Source organism: Danaus plexippus (genome assembly GCF_018135715.1).
Source record: "Danaus plexippus chromosome 29 unlocalized genomic scaffold, MEX_DaPlex mxdp_36, whole genome shotgun sequence".
NCBI classification, from domain to species: Eukaryota; Metazoa; Arthropoda; class Insecta; order Lepidoptera; family Nymphalidae; genus Danaus; species Danaus plexippus.
The window spans coordinates 976,894-998,897 of NW_026869857.1; the positions used below are offsets into that span (position 1 = coordinate 976,894).

The window sequence follows — 22,004 nt, forward strand, 5'->3', positions numbered from 1 at the left end:
ACATGAAATAAATATTGATATCGTATAATAAAATACTAGAGATAATTTTGTGAGAACTTTTCTTTAAATTTTACATTAGCGAAAAACGACGGATAAGGAAGTAGCATAATATTATTTTATGCAAAAGTATAAAAGCAATAATCCGGAATACATACTACTTACAATATTTTAACCTCCTTGAATAACAATGTGTAAAATTTCAAAACTTAGTAATTTTTTTTTTATAATTTCCGTATCCTTGAGCTTTGTACCCCACATTTAAAGTGCCTATGTTATTCAAATTATTCAATGTTAATGCATTTTAAAATTGTAATACAGAATTATTATTAAACTACGCTATTATTTGTCAATTATGACGGACAACTCCGTTGCAAACGTTTTATAACGTATAATTTAAAGTAATCAAAGCAATCAAAATAATACCTGTAATTGTAGCTAGTTCATGTTTTTTTTATATTGATGACCACTAAATGCATATTATTTTATTGTAAAACAAAAGATAATTAAAACAAAATGTATGCAATCTTTATGTTTGTGTTATTTAAGCAATTAAAAATAATAATTTGTTCAAAGCGAGAATATGATAAGGATATGTTATTTTCATATCCAAAAGTATGTAATGTATATTTGTACCGGTGAAAAATAATTTGTTACTGAAAAAAGGATTCTATGAAGGATATACATAAGTGGAAGAAATGTCGTTGTAAATAAACATCTTAGGAAAATTTAACACACATTTTATTAACACATAAATCTTCATTGAAAGCTAAAATGAAACGAATTCAATAATAAAAAAATATTTATTTACAATAAATTACTAATTCATGACTAATATACTTAAAATTGCAACCAACAATACAACTGTTGGCGCCATTTTATACGCTGTGCTCGTTATGTCCGTGTGACAGACGCTGTCATTAAACCTACTGTCAAAGTTGAACGGCATAGAGACGTATGGATGCGTTTTAAATAAGTTGTCAGTTGATAGGCTTTTAGTGTTGTTGTGGAATATGACATCGGTCTGGTGATTAAACGGCCCGTACATCGTGAACATGACGCTATGGAAGGGTTGATGTTTGCCGAACAATTGATCTAACTTCGTGAACATCGTGATTATTTCGTGTTTCCTCATAGCTGTGATGTTTCGTTTGGCGTAAATGTGACCGATGTTCGACCAGGATATGTAACAGTATTTCCTGTTCTCCTCGGGACAGACCGGCTTCAGGTCCACGAGGGTGTTAGACCAAGGCTCGTTTATTAGGTTACCTGAAACAGAATTCGTAAATTATTGTTAGTAATGTCTCATGCGAACTGCAGAGTCCGTTTGAATGAGAAAATATATGATGTGTTCTTGAAAAATATCTTCTATAATATTAATAAAATGTAGTTTTATTACAAGTTCTATTTATTGTGTCCTTACTTTGGTACATTCTAACAGTTCTCATACTAATGAACGCCACATCACTCTTCCCTTCCACGACCGACCTCAGCGCCGCCACCTCTCCCCTCACCACCTCGTCCCCATCCTTGTAGCAGTTCCTCGTATATCTATCCGTGATATCCACTTCGAATCCACTGACTTCGAGTCCCGGTGCACAGATCTCACTGAAGTAATCGTGCACGGCGTCGTAGCAGTTGTAGTTCTCTTTATCCGCTATGTATTTGAACACCGAATGCCACGCGACGCCGTCGTAGCTCGGGAACGCGGCCCTTTTCCCGCGCAGTTCCGCCATGTCGTTTATATTGGCGTCGCGTCTGACGTAGGCCATCACTGTGTCCATTTTTTCCATTATAGGAGTCACTTCGTATAGCACAGGCTTCAAATCGAAAAACCTGTGAGAGAATATAAAGCGTTAATGAAATTTCTGCCTTGGAACAATTTTTACTTATTATATACGTGACATGAAAATGTTTGAGATTTTTGTAAAAAAGTTAGGGAGGGAGAGAAAGAGATAGAGATAACATTTGTTCAGATTAATTGATATATGCACACCTTTGGGTAGTTTACATTTTTTTTTAATTAATTCGACAGAAGATTTGTATGTTTTAATAAATCTATTTTAACATATCGGCTAGTTTATAATATATAGCGTTTTACATTTGTAGTGATCATACGTGCAAGAAGCGATAACTTCAGACACTTAGTTGAATCTGTATACTTATATATATGAATGTTAATCATCATGACATTGCCCAATCTAAACGTCACTAACTAAAAGAGAGAGATAAAGAGACAAAGAAAGAGAGGGAGTTAATCATCACCACCTACCTGCTGCCCACCGGCAGCCAGTCGCTGTGCTGTACAGTGACGTCACTAGCGCCGTCCCTGACGCTCCTCAGACAGTCCGCAGCCCCCGCCGTCATGGTGCACTGCAGCGGAGGCTTCACCCCGTACACGGCGCCCGCCTCGCTCAGCCACTCGCACTTGTTCTTCTCCAACAACGAATTCGTACACATTGTTATGTGCCTGGTGAAAAACAATTGTATAAGGGTATTTAGGTATTAGGCCAAAATTTAGTAAGCTAGGACTGATGCGGTGCTGAGAGGACTCAGTGTTGTGAATGTGGAGGTGTCTTTGGATAAACGGATTACAATAACGCTTTACAAACACGTCACACAGGAACTCCGAGGTATTTATTTATATCCCCGAGTTGTGGGTAGTTCCTTAGGGAACACGTCACTACACATGTATAGTGTATGGGGTCACGTGACACACACTGTACATGTCACTGACGGTCTTATTGTTCTCCTTTGAATTCTATCTCCAAGTGATAAGGACGAAGTCGCTAGCTAAAACTTATTCCATACTTCAATTTTAAATATCCCTAATAAGGAGTAGACCGAGTTTATAATCATAAGAGTCTAGAACAATGTTCGAAGCTCAGCGGATAAGCCGTAATAATTACCTCGGCGGATCACATCCGCTCTGACTGTAAGCTTCCCTGAAGCCCCGAGCTGATGCGAGGTAGTCTAGGGGGGCCTTCATGTGGGCTGTGACGGGGGCCCGGCGGACCTCGAGTAGTGAGGCCAGGGCTTCGCGCCAGTTGCTACTGAACAGGTCCTCCTCCTTCAACGAGGACACCAGGGAACTCACTGACGCGGACGCCTTCCTGTGGATTTCACGAGGGTTTATACATGTGTTCATATATATATTATATCCTTTTTTTAAGAACATTTTTTTAAAAACCTATATACAGCGGGTTCATATGGTTAAGGTGTAACTATATTAGAATATATGTATATATATATATTTAGTTACCATATAGTTATCATATGTTTATATAAATGAGTGCAAGAAAAACATAATACAAACAGACAGACATTGTTCAATGATTCTGGCCTTTGACTTGTGCTCTAAACTAAGCTGTTTGATGCCAAAACCTTCAAGATTGCATTTCTAGAAGAATACGTGACTATAGGCTAACCGCTTCGCTATAACGACGGGCCAGGGTCTGTTGAGCCACACGCAGGGTGCCATGTTCCCGGCGACGGGCTGGGAGCTCCCGTCGCGACACAAGTAGGCAAAGGAATCGATATTAGCAGCGGAACCGGCCGGGGACGATGTGTTCACCTGTAATAGTAACCATGAGGTTTGTATTAGGATCGATTCAATACATAAGCATGACATTCTGGAAAACTATTTGCGTCCCAGGTTTCTCAGCTATAAGAAACAGGTTATCACCCCAAAGAAGTACATGACGTCATCCATCTCCCCCCACATGGCGTCGCCCGCGTCGTCCCCCAAACACTGCAGGGCTCCAAGCGGGCCCCAGTATTTGTCGTTTGTAGAACAATCCGGGCTCGCGCACGCTCCACACAGATTTGGATACTTCTTCTCTGCAAGATAATTTTAAATTAATCTATATAGCCCTCTGTATAATTAAATTTCATTTTCATTTCATTTTCATCTTATACATAGCACTTTTATTTAGTGACTTCTCCTTTATACAGACGACTATCTTTTTTCTGCATCTACCCACTTCTAATTTCCTCATCTACCTTACTGACCATTCAGCTATCCTATGTGCCATACAAGATCTAGATCCTCTACTTCTCGTTGTTACTACTGATTTTTGAACATAAAAATAATGATTTTTAGAAAAATTTTCTCATAAAGGCCTAATAAAGTTTTCTGAAATCACTCACTTAGCGCCGCGTCGCGTTGTTTGTCTGGAACCCAGGGTCCGGCCTTACAGGCCTTGTAGAAGAAGCTGGACACAGCCTTGATGTGGTTCTCAGTGAGCGTCAGCTCGGGCTCACAGGAGCGAGGGATGATGAGGGACTCCAGGTACTGGTGATGAAGTCATATTAAAGGAGGTTGCATTGACTCGCTAAACAGATCGGGGCCGGTTCATTGATGCATCTACGTCGATACTACTAGAAACTGTAAGTATTTAGTTTAAGAATGATAACTCGTGGTAGGTTTATTAGAAATGAATCATGGAATCCAAATAAAACTGATATTTTTCTGATTTACTACGCGTTTTTTATTATTTTAACTAAATAGTCCGACGTTTCTGTTGCTTTGCGGCAACCGCGATCACCGCCAGACGAGATGGGAATGTCTTTGACATGACAGATCCGAAAAATATTACGTTTTATTTCAATGAATACTCGCGAAAGTCATAGATCTCATCGTGGGATATAAGGTCCAAGTACATACCTCAGCGAGTGTATCTGACATAGGTCGGAGGTCGTCAACTCCCACGCCCGGGTGGCACAGAGTACTGTTCCTGAGAACATTTGACAAAGACGCATCGGTCTCGAACAGGATACGACGATTGACTACGGACACTATTCTCCGTTCGTATGGTCCTGCAACAATTTTTAAATGTTAACAAAAAAAAACAAGATAGGAATAGTTAATATTACGAGTTTTGCATATAAATACGGAGCATATCCGGTTCTTTTCAAATTTGGTTAGGTAGAGAGGGGAGCTTGGACGGTGGAGGTGAGCGTTTAAATAGGAGCCCCTTAAACCTACACCTGGGTCAAGTCCCAGACACTGCTGTAGCTCCACTTCTTGTAACGATGGACCCGTCTCCCGCACGGTGAATCCATGGAATGATGAGAAGTTTGGTCTCATTCCAAACAGGAAGAAGTGCGTATGTAATGTAATGCATTCTCCGGGTGAAGGCATCCATATAAACTATTTCAGCCAAATCTATCCTGTATCTGTATACTCACTATGCCTCTGCCTAATCTCGTTAGTGACTAGAACGTCAATGTTGGCCCACTGCGCCGCTATCAGATCCTCGGGGCTGAACACTCCGAAGTCAACCGTGCCTTTACTAATGCGACGCAGGCAGTCCAGTCTGGGAATGCAAAAGAATAATTCCAAAAAAATTGTCACTGTGAAAATGATATGAGTTCGGCAAAATTAAATAATGTTTTGTTGTTCAATTTATACATTAAGGAATGATAGCGAAAGCTTGGTCCTCAAATGTGACTTAATATAAATTACTAGTATAATAATTCAATCGATACTCCTACATGTTAGTGACTTAAAAATAATAATTAACGTTATATTCGTAGTTCCTTTTACGTTCAAACTTTCGGTGTTATGTTACTATACACGAAATCACCTAAGCCACGAAACGAAATAGCCTAAGCTAATATCCTTACGTATTCGCCAAATTTGCATTTGGATGAACAAAAAGCTGCCAAAATAAAAAAAAAATATTCCTAATCAAATCTACGATAATCATGCAAATATCTTAATCATAACGAAATAATCTATTTGTCCTAAATATTGTAATTAACTCACTGATCAGCTCCCAGGACACACTCCACACCAGAATTCTCCTCTTCCAGAATGGGACAGAAAGTTGCGCCCCGTTTGAACGGACCGCGACCTTCCACGACGCACAGACGTACTGGAACAAAATACAAATATGTTAACGGAAATTAAGGAACATACACATTTATATTTAGTGATATCTAAGATTTTAGTGTACCTTTCTAAAATTAAACTGTTTTTCGTATACTACCCGCTTTTATATTATTTTGTATCTGCATAATCCCGACGTTTCGTTTCATTTACAGCAAGCGAAATTTGGTGCGAAGCAGGCGAGGGTTATGGAGATATAAAATTAAATTAAGTGATTTAAATGTGTACACGCGAGTATCTTAGATATCACAACCTTAAGCTCTGGTTACAAAACCCCATCCATCAATGTTTATTTAACTATTACACTCGCACGCGTAAATCATCTAATCTAGGAATCATGGGTCAAAAATGCCTTACATTATTTTGGAGGCGACCTGATGGTTGATACTATTGCACGTCTGCACCGATATTAACTATTTAAGGTAAAAACCAAAGCAAGGAAGGTGACAAGACTTCGACCCCAATATTACAACACACCTTTTTTGATATCATGGCTAAAAATGACTGAGTGAGGCGAGCGGAACGCTATTCTGGCGACTCAGGTCATTCAACCACGGAGATGATCTCGGCAACCGAATGTACGATAGAGTCGAGTTTTTTTGTTCGATAGGCCAGTTATCCGAGGTGGGGTTTATCAAAACAATCACATCTGACCACCAATATCAATTTCAGGAACGGAACCCACGTCCAAAAAACAGTTCGCTACTGACACGCCGAGGTCGCTTCACTAAACTGGCAACGAGAGCTTTTTTTCGAGCGAAGCGTGATTATATCTGACGATGCATCTCCAAATCAATTATTTTTAAAATTGATTTAATTAAAATTTCACAGCAATGTGAATAGAATGCACTTTTTAATCTGTCATATAAATTTCTATATGTCAATGTCAGTTGCGGTCGTAAATCATTACAATTATGTTTCTTTTGACGTCCAATTTATAAATAAACATAAAGTTTTAATGAAGCAACATTAATTACATTTATCTCTATTTAGTGTTGTACTATTACCATTATAAACCACGATAGTATCGATCGTATTTGAGTTCTAAGTAGCTCTAACCCGCGGCTCCGTTCAAGAAATTGTTTTTATTAAATTTTGAGAAATTTAAATACATGTTTGCATCGTCATCATACGGACCGTTAATATATAGTTTTTCACGTACAGTGTCTTATTATTATCATAAGATAATATTGTTTATATAATAACTTTTGTATTTTCATCATAGAAGCACATTAAATTAAATACTGTAAAGTCCCTACTCCATTTTTTAATTTTTTTAACCGTAGCCTTAATAGACAAATTGTTTATGTTTCACTTAAAGGTTTTTTCCAAACCAAAACCAAAAATCACACTATCATTAGGCTTATAATGTACCTCTTTATAGGAATCATATTTATTTAGTATCTAATATTTACTAGTCTTACGAACGTAAAAATTATTTGACAATTTGACGTCAATACATATATATACATGTGGCAACCCTGACAGAAAAGAGTAATAATCTAAACAAATATGTGCCATGTGTTAAGCGTTGAAGCATTTAAAAACAAGCTGAGTTATAAAAGAAGTACATATTACCATTTTAAATTAAAAACATTTGAATATCCGTTTTCCTTATAATTTAAATGATTGATGGATTAATAACGTAAAATCATTGCAAGCAGCTGAATTTAAAAAAAAATATAAAGGTGTCAGTTATGATAATTACGCATTGTTGTGAGTCTATACTTGATGATTAATAATTGTTATTTTATATAAAAAAGAGGCTGTTTACTTTAATGCGACCTCCATGGTGAGTGGCGAGTTTATTTACATGACAATTGACTTGAGGCAGCTGTCAAAGTGACATCACAGATAATTGAATGCTATTTGATATGTAGATCACGATTCATGCTATTATTCTCTAATATTACTATATACAGCCGGAACACACAAAAAGGTTTTATTTAAATACTATACTCTATATCACTATTCTAATAACAACTTTTGTAATAATAAAGGGCAGAAACTGAAGATTGAATTACAGGAAAATATATTATTTACTCGATAATTTATCGATTTTAGTGGTTTCTTCGTAATGGAAAATACCGAAAAACAAAATAAACTTTTCTCATACAATAAATATTCTATTCCATTAAAATATAACTATGTTATGTCACTAACCGCGACCGATTTCTAATATATGTTTCGTTTAATGTTAATTTTCTTCCAATTTTATGAATATCGCATAATTGAATATTACTTTTACTTACACATCTTTCACATATTTTTTAATTACAGAAATGGATTATCACGGTAAATTTTAGAATATTAACAATTAAAACATTTTAAATAATTAGTATTAAGGCTCAACAACTCCACCATCGTTTAAATCTCGCTACTGAATCCAAAAAATACATATATATATAATTATACATATTTAGAAAAAAATTGTTATTTTTTTTTTGTGTTTTTATTCTATTACGATTTGAGAGTTATATTACCAATGCATTAATTTGTATTAGCTGCGGTCTAAATTTGACACGATTTATGCATCGTAATATATATTTTTATTTAATCGTTTTCATATATATGGCAACTTCAATCAATATTATTTATGTCTCCAGTAAATTAGACATAATTATATTTATTCTCCGCATAGCGTCTACTTCCGCAATACTTCAAACTACCGGATATTGAAGTTCATTCTATGTTGTGGCCTCCATCTTAGATTAAAAAAAAACTTAGACATAATTTCTATTTATGAATCTTAAATACTAAAAACATATATAGGTGTATCATACAATCACGTTACGAAGGATGAATTCGCGTTTTATATATTTTTTTCATATTATATGATCTCAAGAAGGAAATATTTATTTTTTATTATCTGTTTGAAATTACACATATATATATAACCTTCGTGTTCGTCTTATGACACATTTGTCACACAAATACCTTATTTTTATATGTTTATTTAATATTTAATTAACACAACCTAAGTATAAAATTACTTCTTACGTGACGTTTTTAAAACTTTTAGCGTGGTTGAATCATTTCCAGGAAAAAACATATTGGAATATTTTTATTTGTAAGTTAAAGGTTCTTTTATTTATTGCTCAATATTTTTATTATGCTATTAGAACGAATTTATTAAGTTGGACGTTTAGAATTAAAAAAAAAAATACACTGAGAAAACCGTCCTTTTTAAACGAGTGTCAAAATTGTCATTCAATTTATTCACAAACCCTATAATAAAAGGGAGGCGGTCATTCTACACGACACTGGCAGAATATGCTGTGCACGTCTTTGCACAGATGAAGGCCATGTTATAAAAAAAAAGAGAGGCGGTCAGTTAAAAAAATAGGTGAATTTTAGTTAAGTATTAGGTTGAAAATTACTTATCATGTTAATACTATAATTTTATAGATTTATCAATGAAAAACTGATAACGCTCCGTATGTGGTGAGACGCAAACTTGTAGTAAACATAACCGGGTTTCCAGCAAGAGGAAAAAGTCAGTAGATTCGCTAATGGCCAAATTAAATAATGTTGTATCACTTCTTCACAGCCAAGGTTAGATATTATAAACTCTAAATGTCAAGTACGGACATGTTTCGACGAGTAATTTAACACCCTGTATACTTCATTGAATATTATAAATCTTCTTCTTCTTCCTGGCAATTATCCCAGCTTTAGCTAGGGTTTGCCTTCCTGCTCAAACCCTCCACCTTGCGCAGTCTTTGGCATCCTCGGTGGTGAGTCCATTGGCTCTCATATCCTGCTTCAATTAACGGCTGGTTCAGGACCTAATGGATAGTGCAAGAGTCCGGGCTTCCGCAAGCCATGTACTCGGTCTTCGTCACATTTAGTTTAAGACCACCGTTCTCAAGCGTACCATTCCAGAGGTTCACTCTCCGCTCCAGCGTCAACCTGCTCTCATCAATGAGCGCTATGTCATCGGCATACATCATCAGCCATGGAGGCTGGTCCTGGATGTTAGCCGAGATAGTGTCCAGCACTACATTGAAGAAGAAGGGGCTAAGAGCCAAGCCTTGGTGAACCCCTACTGAGATCGGAAAGGGTTTTGTATCGCCAACAGCAGTCCTAACCATTGAAACGGAATCGCGGTACATGTCTCTGATGATGTCAATATAGGCCTCAGGGATCTCTTTGAATCGCAATGCCCACCAGATACATTGACGAGGCACGCAGTCAAAGGCCTTCTGCAGATCTAGGCATGCGACATGCAGAGCTCTCCTTATTTCCCTGAATGCCTCCATCAGAGTTCTGTTGACAAAAAAGATGTCCAAGGTGCCGGATCCTGGCTGAAATCCATATTGACATTCTGAGACAGTACACTCTCGGCGGAGCCTGAGGTCGATCATGCGCTCAAAGAGCTTCATGGTGTGACTCATGATCCTAACGCCTCTATAACTACCACAATCTTGAACACTGGCCCTGCCTTTATCAATAGGGGTAATACAGTTGTAACGTAGTTCGGTTGGAAGACTGCACGGGTGCTGACTATTATAAATGATTATAAATTATCTAAGAAAAATAAAATTAAATAATAAAATATACATAAAAGCTACATCTTTCTACAACCTAATAAAAGACTTGGGCCTGTCCAGAACTAACATCAGTTCATTCTTCGAACGTACTTCGAAGGCAGCCCTAGTAGGTTCTTTTCAAATTTGGTTAGGCAGAGAGAGGAGCTTGGACGGGGGAGGTGAGAGTATAACGCGTTAGATAGGGGACCCTTAAACCTACACCTGGGTCAAGTCCCAGGCACTGTTGAAGCTCCTCTCCCTGCAACGACGGACCCGCCACCCGCACGGTGAATCCATGGAATGATGCGAAGTTTCGACCCAAAATAATAAATATGTGATAATTTAAGATAATTAATTTTGTTATTATTTTTATTTGAAATAAAACGCGAAATTAATGAATGTAGTATTGATTGCAAGAGGAATGTTGGCGCAAGGTTACTTGTAGTCTCGGCGTCGGGACGTGACGACCCCATCGCCCACCGGCTTTTCCGGTGCAGTCAGTCACGGGGAGGAGGACCTTGACTTCGTTTTGGGGTCTCGGTCCGGGCTGGGGGAACAGCCCGTAGAATGAAAGGCTTGTGAATGTGTGATGGATGAATGCTGATGGATGGGCTTATACGGCCCCTAATCTTTGGTTCTGGTGCCCGGCCTTGGGATGCATGGCGAGCAGGCGGCTCGTCCCAAGGGCACCAGGTCTGGCCCTACCTCAAAGGGTCAAAACAAAAAATGGAAAATCGTGTTGAGAAAAATAGTCCCCGGGTGGGTCCCGGTATTATTGCCGGGGAATCCCACACTCCCGCTTCGGCGCGGGGTCGGCCCATGTATACGGGGGGTGCCACCAATACGATCGGAGGAGAAGAAGAGAGGAGAAGTAACGACCATGGCAATATGACAACGGATTCCGACTTGCAAAACGTTTCGGCTTTGGGCATTAGGCCGGGCTCGGCGCACCTTACCGTGTCGAGACCGGACCCTGTAAGCGATGTCGAAGAGACCAACGCTCGCAATCAGTTTGAGCGCGAGTTGGGCCTCGGAGCCGCGTCGCGCATTCCGCGCGTTCTGCTCACACGGCTACCAACCGGACTGGACAGAAGTGATAGAGATAGTGACGACGATCTCTCTGACTCCTCGGCCTTCAGCGCTATGTCGCTGGAGTCCGGAAGGTCATCAATGACCGGAGCAGACAGGCCTCGCAAGAGGAAAACAGAAAGTGACGGGATGCACGCCTTGAGCAAAGGGGCGGCACCCACTTCTAAAAAGGGACGTAGGCGGCCACCAATGCCTGGCCAGTATGTCGGCCTCGCGACGGCCCAAGCTGCCTACAACAAGGCGAAGGAGGAGGCCCTTCGGCTTCAGGCCGAGAAGGATGTGGCCGAAATAGTTAAGAGAGCGAAAGAGAGAAGCGCGTCAAGGAGCGCAAGCCCTGTACCGAACGCTGCTTCAATTGAGAATGTGTCAGCGCAAACCAATGCCGCTCTGACTAAAAGTGTCGAGGCCTCGTTGGCGAACATTCTGATGGTCGCCACGAGGTCAGGAAATTTGAAGGGCACCTTCACAAAATGCCTCAAAGAGGCGGTCGTCAATATAAGGACGGCCGTCTCGGAGTTGAGGGAGCGCTCCTCTTCGGAGGAGATCAAGCGGATGGAGGCGCAAAATACGCAACTCCTCGCACAGGTGGCGGACCTGCGCCGAGAGATGGAGGAGTTGCGCCGACAGGCCTACCGCCCGGCCGAAAAAGAAATACGCCAGCTGATGGACGAGGTTTCGAGAAAAAACCTCCAGACCCTCGGCACAATGCTGGACGCCAGGCTGGCCGGCATTGAGGACCGCCTTCTGCCGGAGCCTCGAAGACGGCCTGCTCTGGCCGTAGAAGTAACAGGTGCCATAGAGGCACCGAAGCGGAAGGGCCCAGAGCCCCAAAAGGTGACGGCTGCCCCCACATATGCAGACATCGCTGCGGTTACAACAACCGCTGCAGCCGCGAAAGCGGCCCGCCCTGCGCCGGCCAGGAGGCGACATCAAACAAAGCAGCCATCATTGGCTGCTCAAGAGGCGGCGCAGAGAAATGAAGGGGCCACATCCAGTCCCTCTACCGCCGAAGGCCCGCACATTACAGACGGGTCACGAAAGGCGAGCAAGAAGAAGGGGGTGGCTACTCCAGCTAAAGCCACCCCAAAGAAGAAGAAAAAGAAGAAGAGGAAGGTGAAGCTTCGTTCACCGACCACCGCGGCAGTCACGCTCACCTTAGCAGCGGACGCCGCGGAGAAAGGGGTGACATATGTCGGCTTGCTGACGCAGGCTAAGGCGGCGATCGACTTGGGGGAACTCGGCATCCCCAGGCTCGGTTTCCGCTTAGCCGAAACTGGTGCGCGCGTCCTCACCATCGACGGTGAGGGAGCGCAGGAAAAGGCGGACGCCTTCGCTGAGCGGCTGAGGTCCGTCCTGCCCTCAGACGTCGTGAAAGTCGCCCGTCCGGTTCGAGTGCGGAGATCCGCATCGCCGGGCTGGACGAGTCCGTAGCGACCGCCGACGTCATCCAAGCGGTCGCAAAGGAAGGAGGGTGCTCGGTTGGGGACATTCGGGCGGGTAAACTGGTGGTCGGGCCACGGGGCGACGCGTCCGTATGGATGCGCGTCCCGGTCGCAGCCGCCAAGAAGCTCAGCAGCTCCGGGCGGCTGATGGTCGGCTGGGTGTCGGCGAGGGTGGTGCTGCTGGCCGCGAGGCCTAAGCGCTGCTTCCGCTGCCTTGACACCGGCCACGTGGCGGTGAAGTGCCAGCACCCGGAGGACCGTAGCCGGAGATGTTTCCGGTGCGGGACTTCGGGTCACAAGGCGGCCGAGTGCGAGGCAGCGCCAAACTGCCTCTTGTGCGAGGCTGCTGGCAAAGCAGAGAGGGCACACGTGCTGGGGGCAAGCGGCTGCGTCGCAAGGCCGTCTCTCCCCGGCACGAAAGCAACAAAGACGCGAAGGGCACCAAGGAAGGCCCGGCCTAAAAAGCCCAAGGCCAATGGCGGAGGAGGAGCGGTTCTCGCCCTGCCTGCCATGGAATTGGACGCCTAGCCTATGGGCGGCGATCGGGGGATCGCCGCTCACATCAAGAGGGCCCGAGAAGCAAGCTCTCCAATGTCCGGGGAGCTCTTGGAGAGGCAAGCGGCGGCACGTCACCAAGCCGCCGCACTGGGCAGAGCCAAGCCCGGACGAAGCCGGGAGAGGCAAGCGCTGCGGGGTCGTGGTAGTTAAACAGTTCCCACGTCCCCCGCGATAGCGCAGAAAGAGGACATCGGGGGGTTTTAGTGGGCAAGAATCCCACATGCCCCGGTCGCGTCCCCCACGCGGCCGGAAGTCTTACGAAGATTTCCCCCCGTCAACAAAAAAAAAAAAAAAAAAAAGGTTACTTGTAGTGCTCCTAATTTAAGTCGAGTTATTCTCACAGTAAGATATCATGTGATGAACTAAATACGGCTAGTCTTCTGTTTTTTTATGAATCGTTAGTTTGTTATTTGAAAAATGACGTAACTGTCTGCATGAAATTTGACGATATGTACAAGAGGCAAGGTTACTTAACACTGAGGTTTTCGCAAGTAATCGCAATATGACGTTAAATGAGTCATAAAGATTACGGAGGAAACGCTAAAACTGTCCGTGTTTACGTAAGCGTTGGAAGCTCTTACTAATTAATATAAGTAACTAAGTTTAGGTATAGGTTGGTATCTTCTGTTAGGTGAAAAAGAATTCAAACTTAAAGATGATTTCCAAATGATCTTTTGTGTATTATCGGTCCAAGTTTGGTAGTAAATACACGGAATCCATCTTAGCCTTTGCTGACGATCTCGCAATACTGACACGTAACCCCAAACACTGTCAAGTACTATTAGATGAAGTGGATAGATTCTGTGAGTGGACCGATGGATTGAGGACAAAACCAAGTGAATGTCACTGTCTGTGTCTCGGTAGGCGGAGTACAAGATACACCTCATACGATCCGGGATTATCGTTAGGCGGTCAATGCGTTTCACGGTTATAGAAAATTCTTAATTCAAATTTCTCGGTCGTAAAATAGATTATATAGGCCGTTCTCCATCTCTAAAAAGAATAGCGGGCCCTTCCGGCCCGAATTAAATGGGTTAGTCCCATCGGGCCACCCACCCCACCCAGTGATACTGAAAAATCCAATAGGGCTAACAGCAACAGTTAAGTCGAAACTTAAAAATAAATAAGGAATAGTAGATAGCTTTTGGAACGGTCTCAAATTAGATTACCAATCGGTAAGTAACGTCAAAAAAGCTTATCTAATATCTCGTCTGAATCGGCCTTTCCTCGTCTATGATTTTAATAAAACCTTCTTGTCAAAGTTAGATGCGAGCGTCATGAAGGTGTTGCAGTCGTGGCTGAAGCGCGTTCTACCCGCTGATTCAGCGTTATTGAGGGATCGCGATACTTTTGGGTGAGTCTAAAAAGGCCATCGGACCTCTATGAACACCTAAGAGTTTCCAAGAGACATATCCGGGGGAAATCCCAGGATGACGTCGTTACATCGCTCCCAAAAGACTAAGATGTCCCAGGGTGAAAGAAATGAAATATCTGATTATTGTGCTGGGATTATAAACATAACATTTTGATACTTCAAAGTTGAAGTTTGAGTCATTTTTAAAAAATGCCTTCCTTTACCCTTTGTCCCCTGATAACGACCTTCTATTTGATGCGTGGGTTGGACGCTAGCCGTGCCAAAAGTTACAACACTATAATATTGTATAAATTATTCACATATATATCTCTACTGTACATGTGTCGGTTACTGAACTCAGACCGGCTGGAACGATTTGAATGAAACTTTTTGTCCGCATCTGTTTGACGCTCCAGATGGTTTAGATTCACAAAACAGCCCGACAGATGGCGCTGTATGTATCTAGATTATTTAAAATAAAAGGCTTCAACGTGGGTTACTATTACTGTTACTACTTATATGTATTTTTTTAACACACTTTATACATATCTCTATGAACGTAACTCTGATGTTCACGCGGGTGGAGTCGCAGGCAATAGCATGTATTACAAATATAATGATACATATCGGATTTAGTACAAATTCGTTGTTATTATAGACGGATGTCAGCATTGCTAACGTCACTAATGTCACTTATATCATCAGTACGTTTCATGATATTTAAAATGAAACTTCAATTCTTCTAAATATCATTGCATTTCTTGAAGGTTCTATATTCTTCAACGGTCCGCACTCACTGAACTGAACAGTCGTGCGTCCAAACGTCGTGTTTAGGGAAATTAAAACATACTTCTATTCTCCTTTTAAAGAGTCTTTGATTACGTTTTACTTATAACAATAATTAATTATGACTAGCAAGAAGTTTTTACACTGATTGATAGCTGCCACAAGTAACTTACTTACTTTACTGTCATGTTCCATCCATCATTGGTGCCGATATCGCTGATATACACATTTTGGTAAATAACTTAATAAATAAAATGACACAACAATGTTTTTTTTTGACAATGACATACGTCATATGGAATCTTGTGTGTAGCTTCTGGGATTTTTGGTATTTATAAATAAATATTATGGCGACATTATAAAGCTGAAAAGTTGAGATGTTAATTGATTAGGACAAAATACAACAATATAATTATAGCATTTTTGTTATATACAAATATTTTTTTAAGGTTACATAGCTATGGGACCAGACCTGGTCCTATTACTAATTCCACTGTTTGTCCGTCTGTATTTTTGTCAGCAGATAACACATTATAAACCGAGTTACTCCTGAAATTTTCACAGATAATATTTGTCGTCGTTACAAAAAATACACAAAATATTTAATAAAAAATATATTAAAGTGAGTTTCTATAAAAAGAGAATGTTTTTTTGTTATTTTAATAGATTACAAACCCTTTGTAAGCGAGCCAGTCAGCCAGCCAGTAGTTTTGTTAATTTCTAGGTTATCAGGTTTCAAGAAAGCTTTCAATTAATTTATTTACTACATATAACTATAATAATGATTCATATTTTCACGAAGGAGTAAACTATAAACAAAAATACTTTTTTTTTATAGAAAAACAAAATGGCAACCAAGCACGAGCGGGTTAAATACGATAATGTAAATACATAGTTGTTTATTTGAGTACAACATTTTATAATTGAGATTATAATGCCAAATTTATTTTTTATCTTTCTTTAAAATCCGATCAAAACAAATTATATTTTAATGAAGCAATCCGTGCCACATTTTTTTTTATAACTCGCTTTCGCAAAACCATTCTGAACTTAAAGGTGTGTTCTTAATTCATTGTTGAGGCTACCTCAAGGCCGACCGGTTCCTCTGCTGCTAGTGATGGAATGTATCGATAATTTGAAATATCGATAGCTTTTAATTAATAAAAACTGCTTTATTTATTATAATATATCAATGTAAATATCTTAATTATATTTAATGATATTAAATATCTACATAACGTCAATTATGACGATATAATATTAATTTAAATTTATCGTTACTTAAATCACAACCCCACATATTTTTTTTATATTCAATGTTGACATTTACGAAATGACGAAAGAAAATATTGTATTATGTATAAATAAGACATGGTAATATGAAATAATAAAGATGGCCGCAAAGGTATTGCATTTAATATGCTAATAAAAATTTTATTAACAGAATAAAACACTAGGTTTTGCTCGCGGTTTTAATCGATTTCAATATTAGCTTGTCATAAATTACTAAGAGCCCCTTTTTGTATGACATCGAACCCAAAATAGATATACGTTACTTTTTATAACATTAGTGTGGTTATTGCTTTTTCCCGTTTTGTAAAGTTAACATTAACGTATTTACTATAAAAAAAATATATTTTCCTAGTATTTTTTTTTTACAAAAACATGCATAAAACGTTCAATATTTTTAGTTCAGTAATTAAATAACAGACACATAGAAAACATCTGTAACATAAAATCGAATATACATAGATGTAAAACAGAAACTTATTACAGAATAGTCTTGACTTTTTTGATTGTGGTAACATCGAAATGAATTTAGGTTTCAAAACTCCACGCAGGTTTGTATGTTTTTGTAGATATATATATATATATAATGAGAGAGAACGAGAGAATAGTTATTAATCCCCACTCCTTGTCCTATTTCTTCTATTTTTAAATCTCTTTTACCATTGATTGCAATTACGCTACATTTAGTATCAACGTAGGTTTTTTAGTGAGAAACGAGAAACATCTCGTATGTAGTGATCTCGAAACGCGTGGTTAGCATATGGGAGACGAAATTACTTTATTTTCATGTTTAATATTTTTTTTAACATAACTGCAAACAGATCAAAATTTATGTTAAATGTCTGATATCTATTTCATAAATATTCGTTTGTAAGTAAACCTTTTTGGCCGACTCCGTTTAATGCTCGTGACTCATGAAAATCTTATAGAGACGAAACTTCTCATCATTCCATGGATTCATAGTGCGGGTCCATCGTTGCAGGGAGAGGAGCTTCAACAGTGTCGGGGACTTGCGACCCAGGTGTAAGTTTACGGGGCCCCTACCTAACGCGTTATACTCTCACCTCCACCGTTCAAGCTCCTCTCTCTGCCTAACCAAATTTGAAAAGAACCTACTAGGGCTGCCTTCGAAGTACGTTCGAAGAATGAACTGATGTTAGCTCTGGACAGACCCAAGTCTTTTAGTAGGTTGTAAAGAGATAGCTGTTATACCTTTCGCTCCCACTTTTACCGAATACAAATCTACGACGAACCTATTCCTAGAGAGTTCGTTAGTGAGCTCGTAATACTTATTGTCCTTGATGGTATGGTCTTTGGGGATGTTGGTTTCTGGTATATGTCTGGTCTGGAGGAGACGCACAAATATCCTCTGGGATTTTATATTGTTTCTCATACGTCTCCATCATTATAGTCCAATCTGAAGCCGCTTTAAGGATAGACTAACTCTTATACAGATAACTATAGTGTCGGAGTTTTTTAACTTTTAAATATAATATATATATAACGATGATGAAATAGGTAAATTCATTTTTTTTATAGATTCCTTGTTTGATTTAATTTTCATATACCTTACTAAGAATTCACTGTCATTGAGGAAAATGACATTTCGAGGTTATGTCACAAGTATGACATAAAATTGATGTACTGATATTTTAACAGGAAAACAATTATAAAGTAAATTTATTGTAAAAATTCAGAGAATAAACATAAAAACCTGTCGATTTTTATGTTTATTTATTGTTAAACATACAGCTTATATAAGTTATTTCGTAATTTAAAAACTATTTGCTATAACAAAACATTGAGCTGATTCTTTATGATACTAACGAAGTATTTGGTAGTTGTACTAATAGGTATAATAAATTTAAAGATACACCCAAATAAGGCCAGCCAATAACATTTATATGCAAAATTAATTTTGTATGTTTAATACAAGTTTGCATTAACATTACATACGAAGAGCTTCCCGTTTCCCAATCAAAACCTACGTTAATACTATACGTGAGACGTTATTAATGAAAAACTGCTAACGCTCCGTATGTAGTTACGCGGATTTGGGTTTAGCGATACCGATTGCTAGATCGTAATCGATTAAAACCTATAATGAGATAGATTAAGATTCGGAGAAGTGGGTTTTTTAGCAATAGCCTTCATTATTACTTAATAAGTAAAGTGAAATGCGAAATACTAAACAGTTTTTCTTTTATATAATAAAATTAAAACGCAGTATATTCATATTACATAAAACTCTAATTTTCGGATTTACTACGCGTTTTTTATTTTTTTTAAACCACATACTCCCGACGTAAATTCAGCCCGATGTAAAATAGTCTTATCACGGTGGTTGCAAAGTAACCAAAACTCGGGAGTATGTAGTTAGGATACTAAAAACGCGTAGTGAATACGAAAGTTATTGTTGTAGAGAGAAACTGCGACTTGTAAGATGTTTGAGAGGAATCAATAATATTTTATTTTTTTAATTTCAATACGTAGTAGGTTTTTTTGTTTCACCGGATGATAGTGAATTTTTTTTTAAGAGTTTTTTTTTTAATATTATGTCTGTAATAAATTGTAATACTCGATACGCAAAACTACTTGAATAGAAGTTTAAAAATATTATTTGTAAGATAAAAAGTGGCAAATAGTTATAATCTGTTTATGTCATTAAAGTAAAATCTAAACAAAGGGATGCCATCTATCGATTTAGTATAGCAGTCCCAAAATAATCATAAATAAACTACATTCAAACTAACCAAATAGTTTATAAATTCTCAATCACGTTATTCTTTCATTATGTCGACCTACCTGGTGATACGACGTGTGTACGCGCTCAAAAAATAATTTTACCATCATTCAGATATTCAACAGCAAAAAGGTTCAATATGTCACTTTAATTCTGTCATGTCACACGTGAAAAAAAGTAAAAAAACCAGCCAGTATGTATAACATTACGTACGTCAAGACCATAAAGGTTGTATGCGCGTATTTCCCGCTATGACACAGGAGTTTTTTCCCTCCATCAGGATTTTCCCTCACTCAATCAACGAAACTCGTTTCGCGACCTCTGCTCGCACATATTCGTTTTATTTGACACGGACCTTAATCGATCGTAAATAAATTATTCTTAAATTCAAGCGTATCATTACATCTGCTCTTTATAATAGTTTGTGTTTATGCGAATTGTTTTTTTTTTCTTTGTGCATTTAATCAAATACTGCGAACTGTAAATAAACTTCCTTGTTTTTTTTTTCTCATATTATTTACAAGGTTATTCAAAATGGACCAATTAGTGTATCTATTGTTATGAGATCTGGCTTTTAAAACAAATTCTTAGTTATTTTTCAGAAACATATAAAAAAAAATAGCACTTGAATTTTACAGTGACATTTTTCATTGAGCTCTTATACAGGTTATATTATTATTAAAAATTAAAAAATAATAATAATAATTCATCAGCGACAGTCGCTATTGTATTTAATATTTCATTTTTAGAAAATTATTTTACTGTAAGCTGTGAAACGTTTATATTAAATAAATAATAGTGATAAAAATAACTTGATAATTCATTACTCACAATTTCCATCCGATCCCGAACCTGGACCTTGCAACTGAACCAACGGTACGCACACACAAAACACAATCAAAACATTTAATTTAGACATTTTTACATATATTAATAAATATCACATAAAATCCTCTTTACTGTCTAATCTTTTTTTAGCTGCCAGTTGCTATATATGTCAAAGTTCGCGCTTTTTTTCTTGATTATTTTTTTTTTATCCGTCGCTGTTCGACTTTCGAAGTTCGCGCCTTTCTGCCGGCCCCTCAATGCCAGCCTGTTAGGCGCTCGCCACACACTGATGCGTCAAGGCGACTCAGTATTATAATATATATGAGCCAACCGATTTCAAAATACCTGTTTTAATATTTTCCTTGTCTGATGCTCGAAGTGGGAAATTACATATATATGTACATATTTTTATTTTTTGTTAACAGCTAGCGTCACGTGAGTGTCACAAACTTCGTGCTTATATTATTTGTGACAGTTGAAAAGTTAGAAGAAAGTTCGATTATTGAAACGATATTTTAATTGACGTAATCAATTATTTTTTATGTTTAAGTTAGTCGAGTTTATTACGAAACAAAAAGAAAATCAAATGTCGATTTAGTTGATATTCAAATTGAAATATTTTTTTGTTTTTCGATAAAATATGTTTTAGTATGGACTCTGGAGCGTTTAATATTTCTGTATTTAAGTATTTTAATTATAAGTTACGTGAATCAGATGTAATTTTAATAAAAAACTCATAAATTTTACTCATTTAAAATACGTTATGACTACAGTTTAATAGTAACGATATTTCAAGTTCATTCGGTTTATACGCAAAATTACTTTACGATGTTTTCGCAGACAATAAAAAAATAACGATTCAACTATGATTTAGTGATAAAGGCCGCTTAAAGTCGCTACAGAATTTTACCGCAAGATCGCTGCAACTAATTAAATACTAAGAGTCGGTAGTTTTTCACTAATAATATTCCGCACTGGATTCTCGCGAAATAGGTTACATAAGCAAAACTAATATTTTCGGATTTACAACGCGTCTCTTACTATGTTTTGGTACATGATGATTGATGTGCCCGTGATCACGGTTGCTGCAAAGTAACCGAAGCGTCGGGATTATTTAGTTAAAATAATAATAAACGCGTAAAATCTTAATTTTATTTAAATTAATACTCGCGAAGTTAAAAAAATGATAATAGGCTTCGCGAGTTTTGAAAGAACACATCTCAGACATCAAAAATAGGCGCGCGTCGAAGTCAGCAGTGTGTGAACACACAATGGACAAACCAGGCCACTACACAGGTTTGATAAACCACAAATCCTCGCTCGTGAAGACAGGCACATACCGTGTTAATCCACTAGGCTATGAAATTAAAAAAAACATCCCAATTTCAATAGAGAAGATGGCTGGAATCTATCCAACACCTGGGACCCCCTCCTTAAAAATATAAAATCCCATGTCCGTGACCACACCGCAGGACCTCGTGACACTGTAAGC

The 22,004-nt window shown here is 38.6% G+C and overlaps 1 protein-coding gene across 1 annotated transcript; it reads right to left on the minus strand.

The window, feature by feature from the left end:
• Positions 1-786: 786 nt before the first annotated feature.
• Positions 787-20,819, minus strand: LOC116776854 (transferrin-like). Its single transcript, XM_032670129.2, has 11 exons — positions 20,516-20,819; positions 5,768-5,876; positions 5,188-5,315; positions 4,664-4,815; positions 4,147-4,291; positions 3,683-3,837; positions 3,426-3,571; positions 2,907-3,110; positions 2,270-2,467; positions 1,421-1,833; positions 787-1,266 (listed from the first exon to the last, which is right to left on the minus strand). The coding sequence occupies exons 1-11, from the start codon at positions 20,601-20,603 to the stop codon at positions 818-820; spliced, it is 2,187 nt and encodes a 728-aa protein (XP_032526020.2). The 5' UTR covers positions 20,604-20,819; the 3' UTR covers positions 787-817.
• Between the last annotated feature and the right edge of the window lie 1,185 nt (positions 20,820-22,004).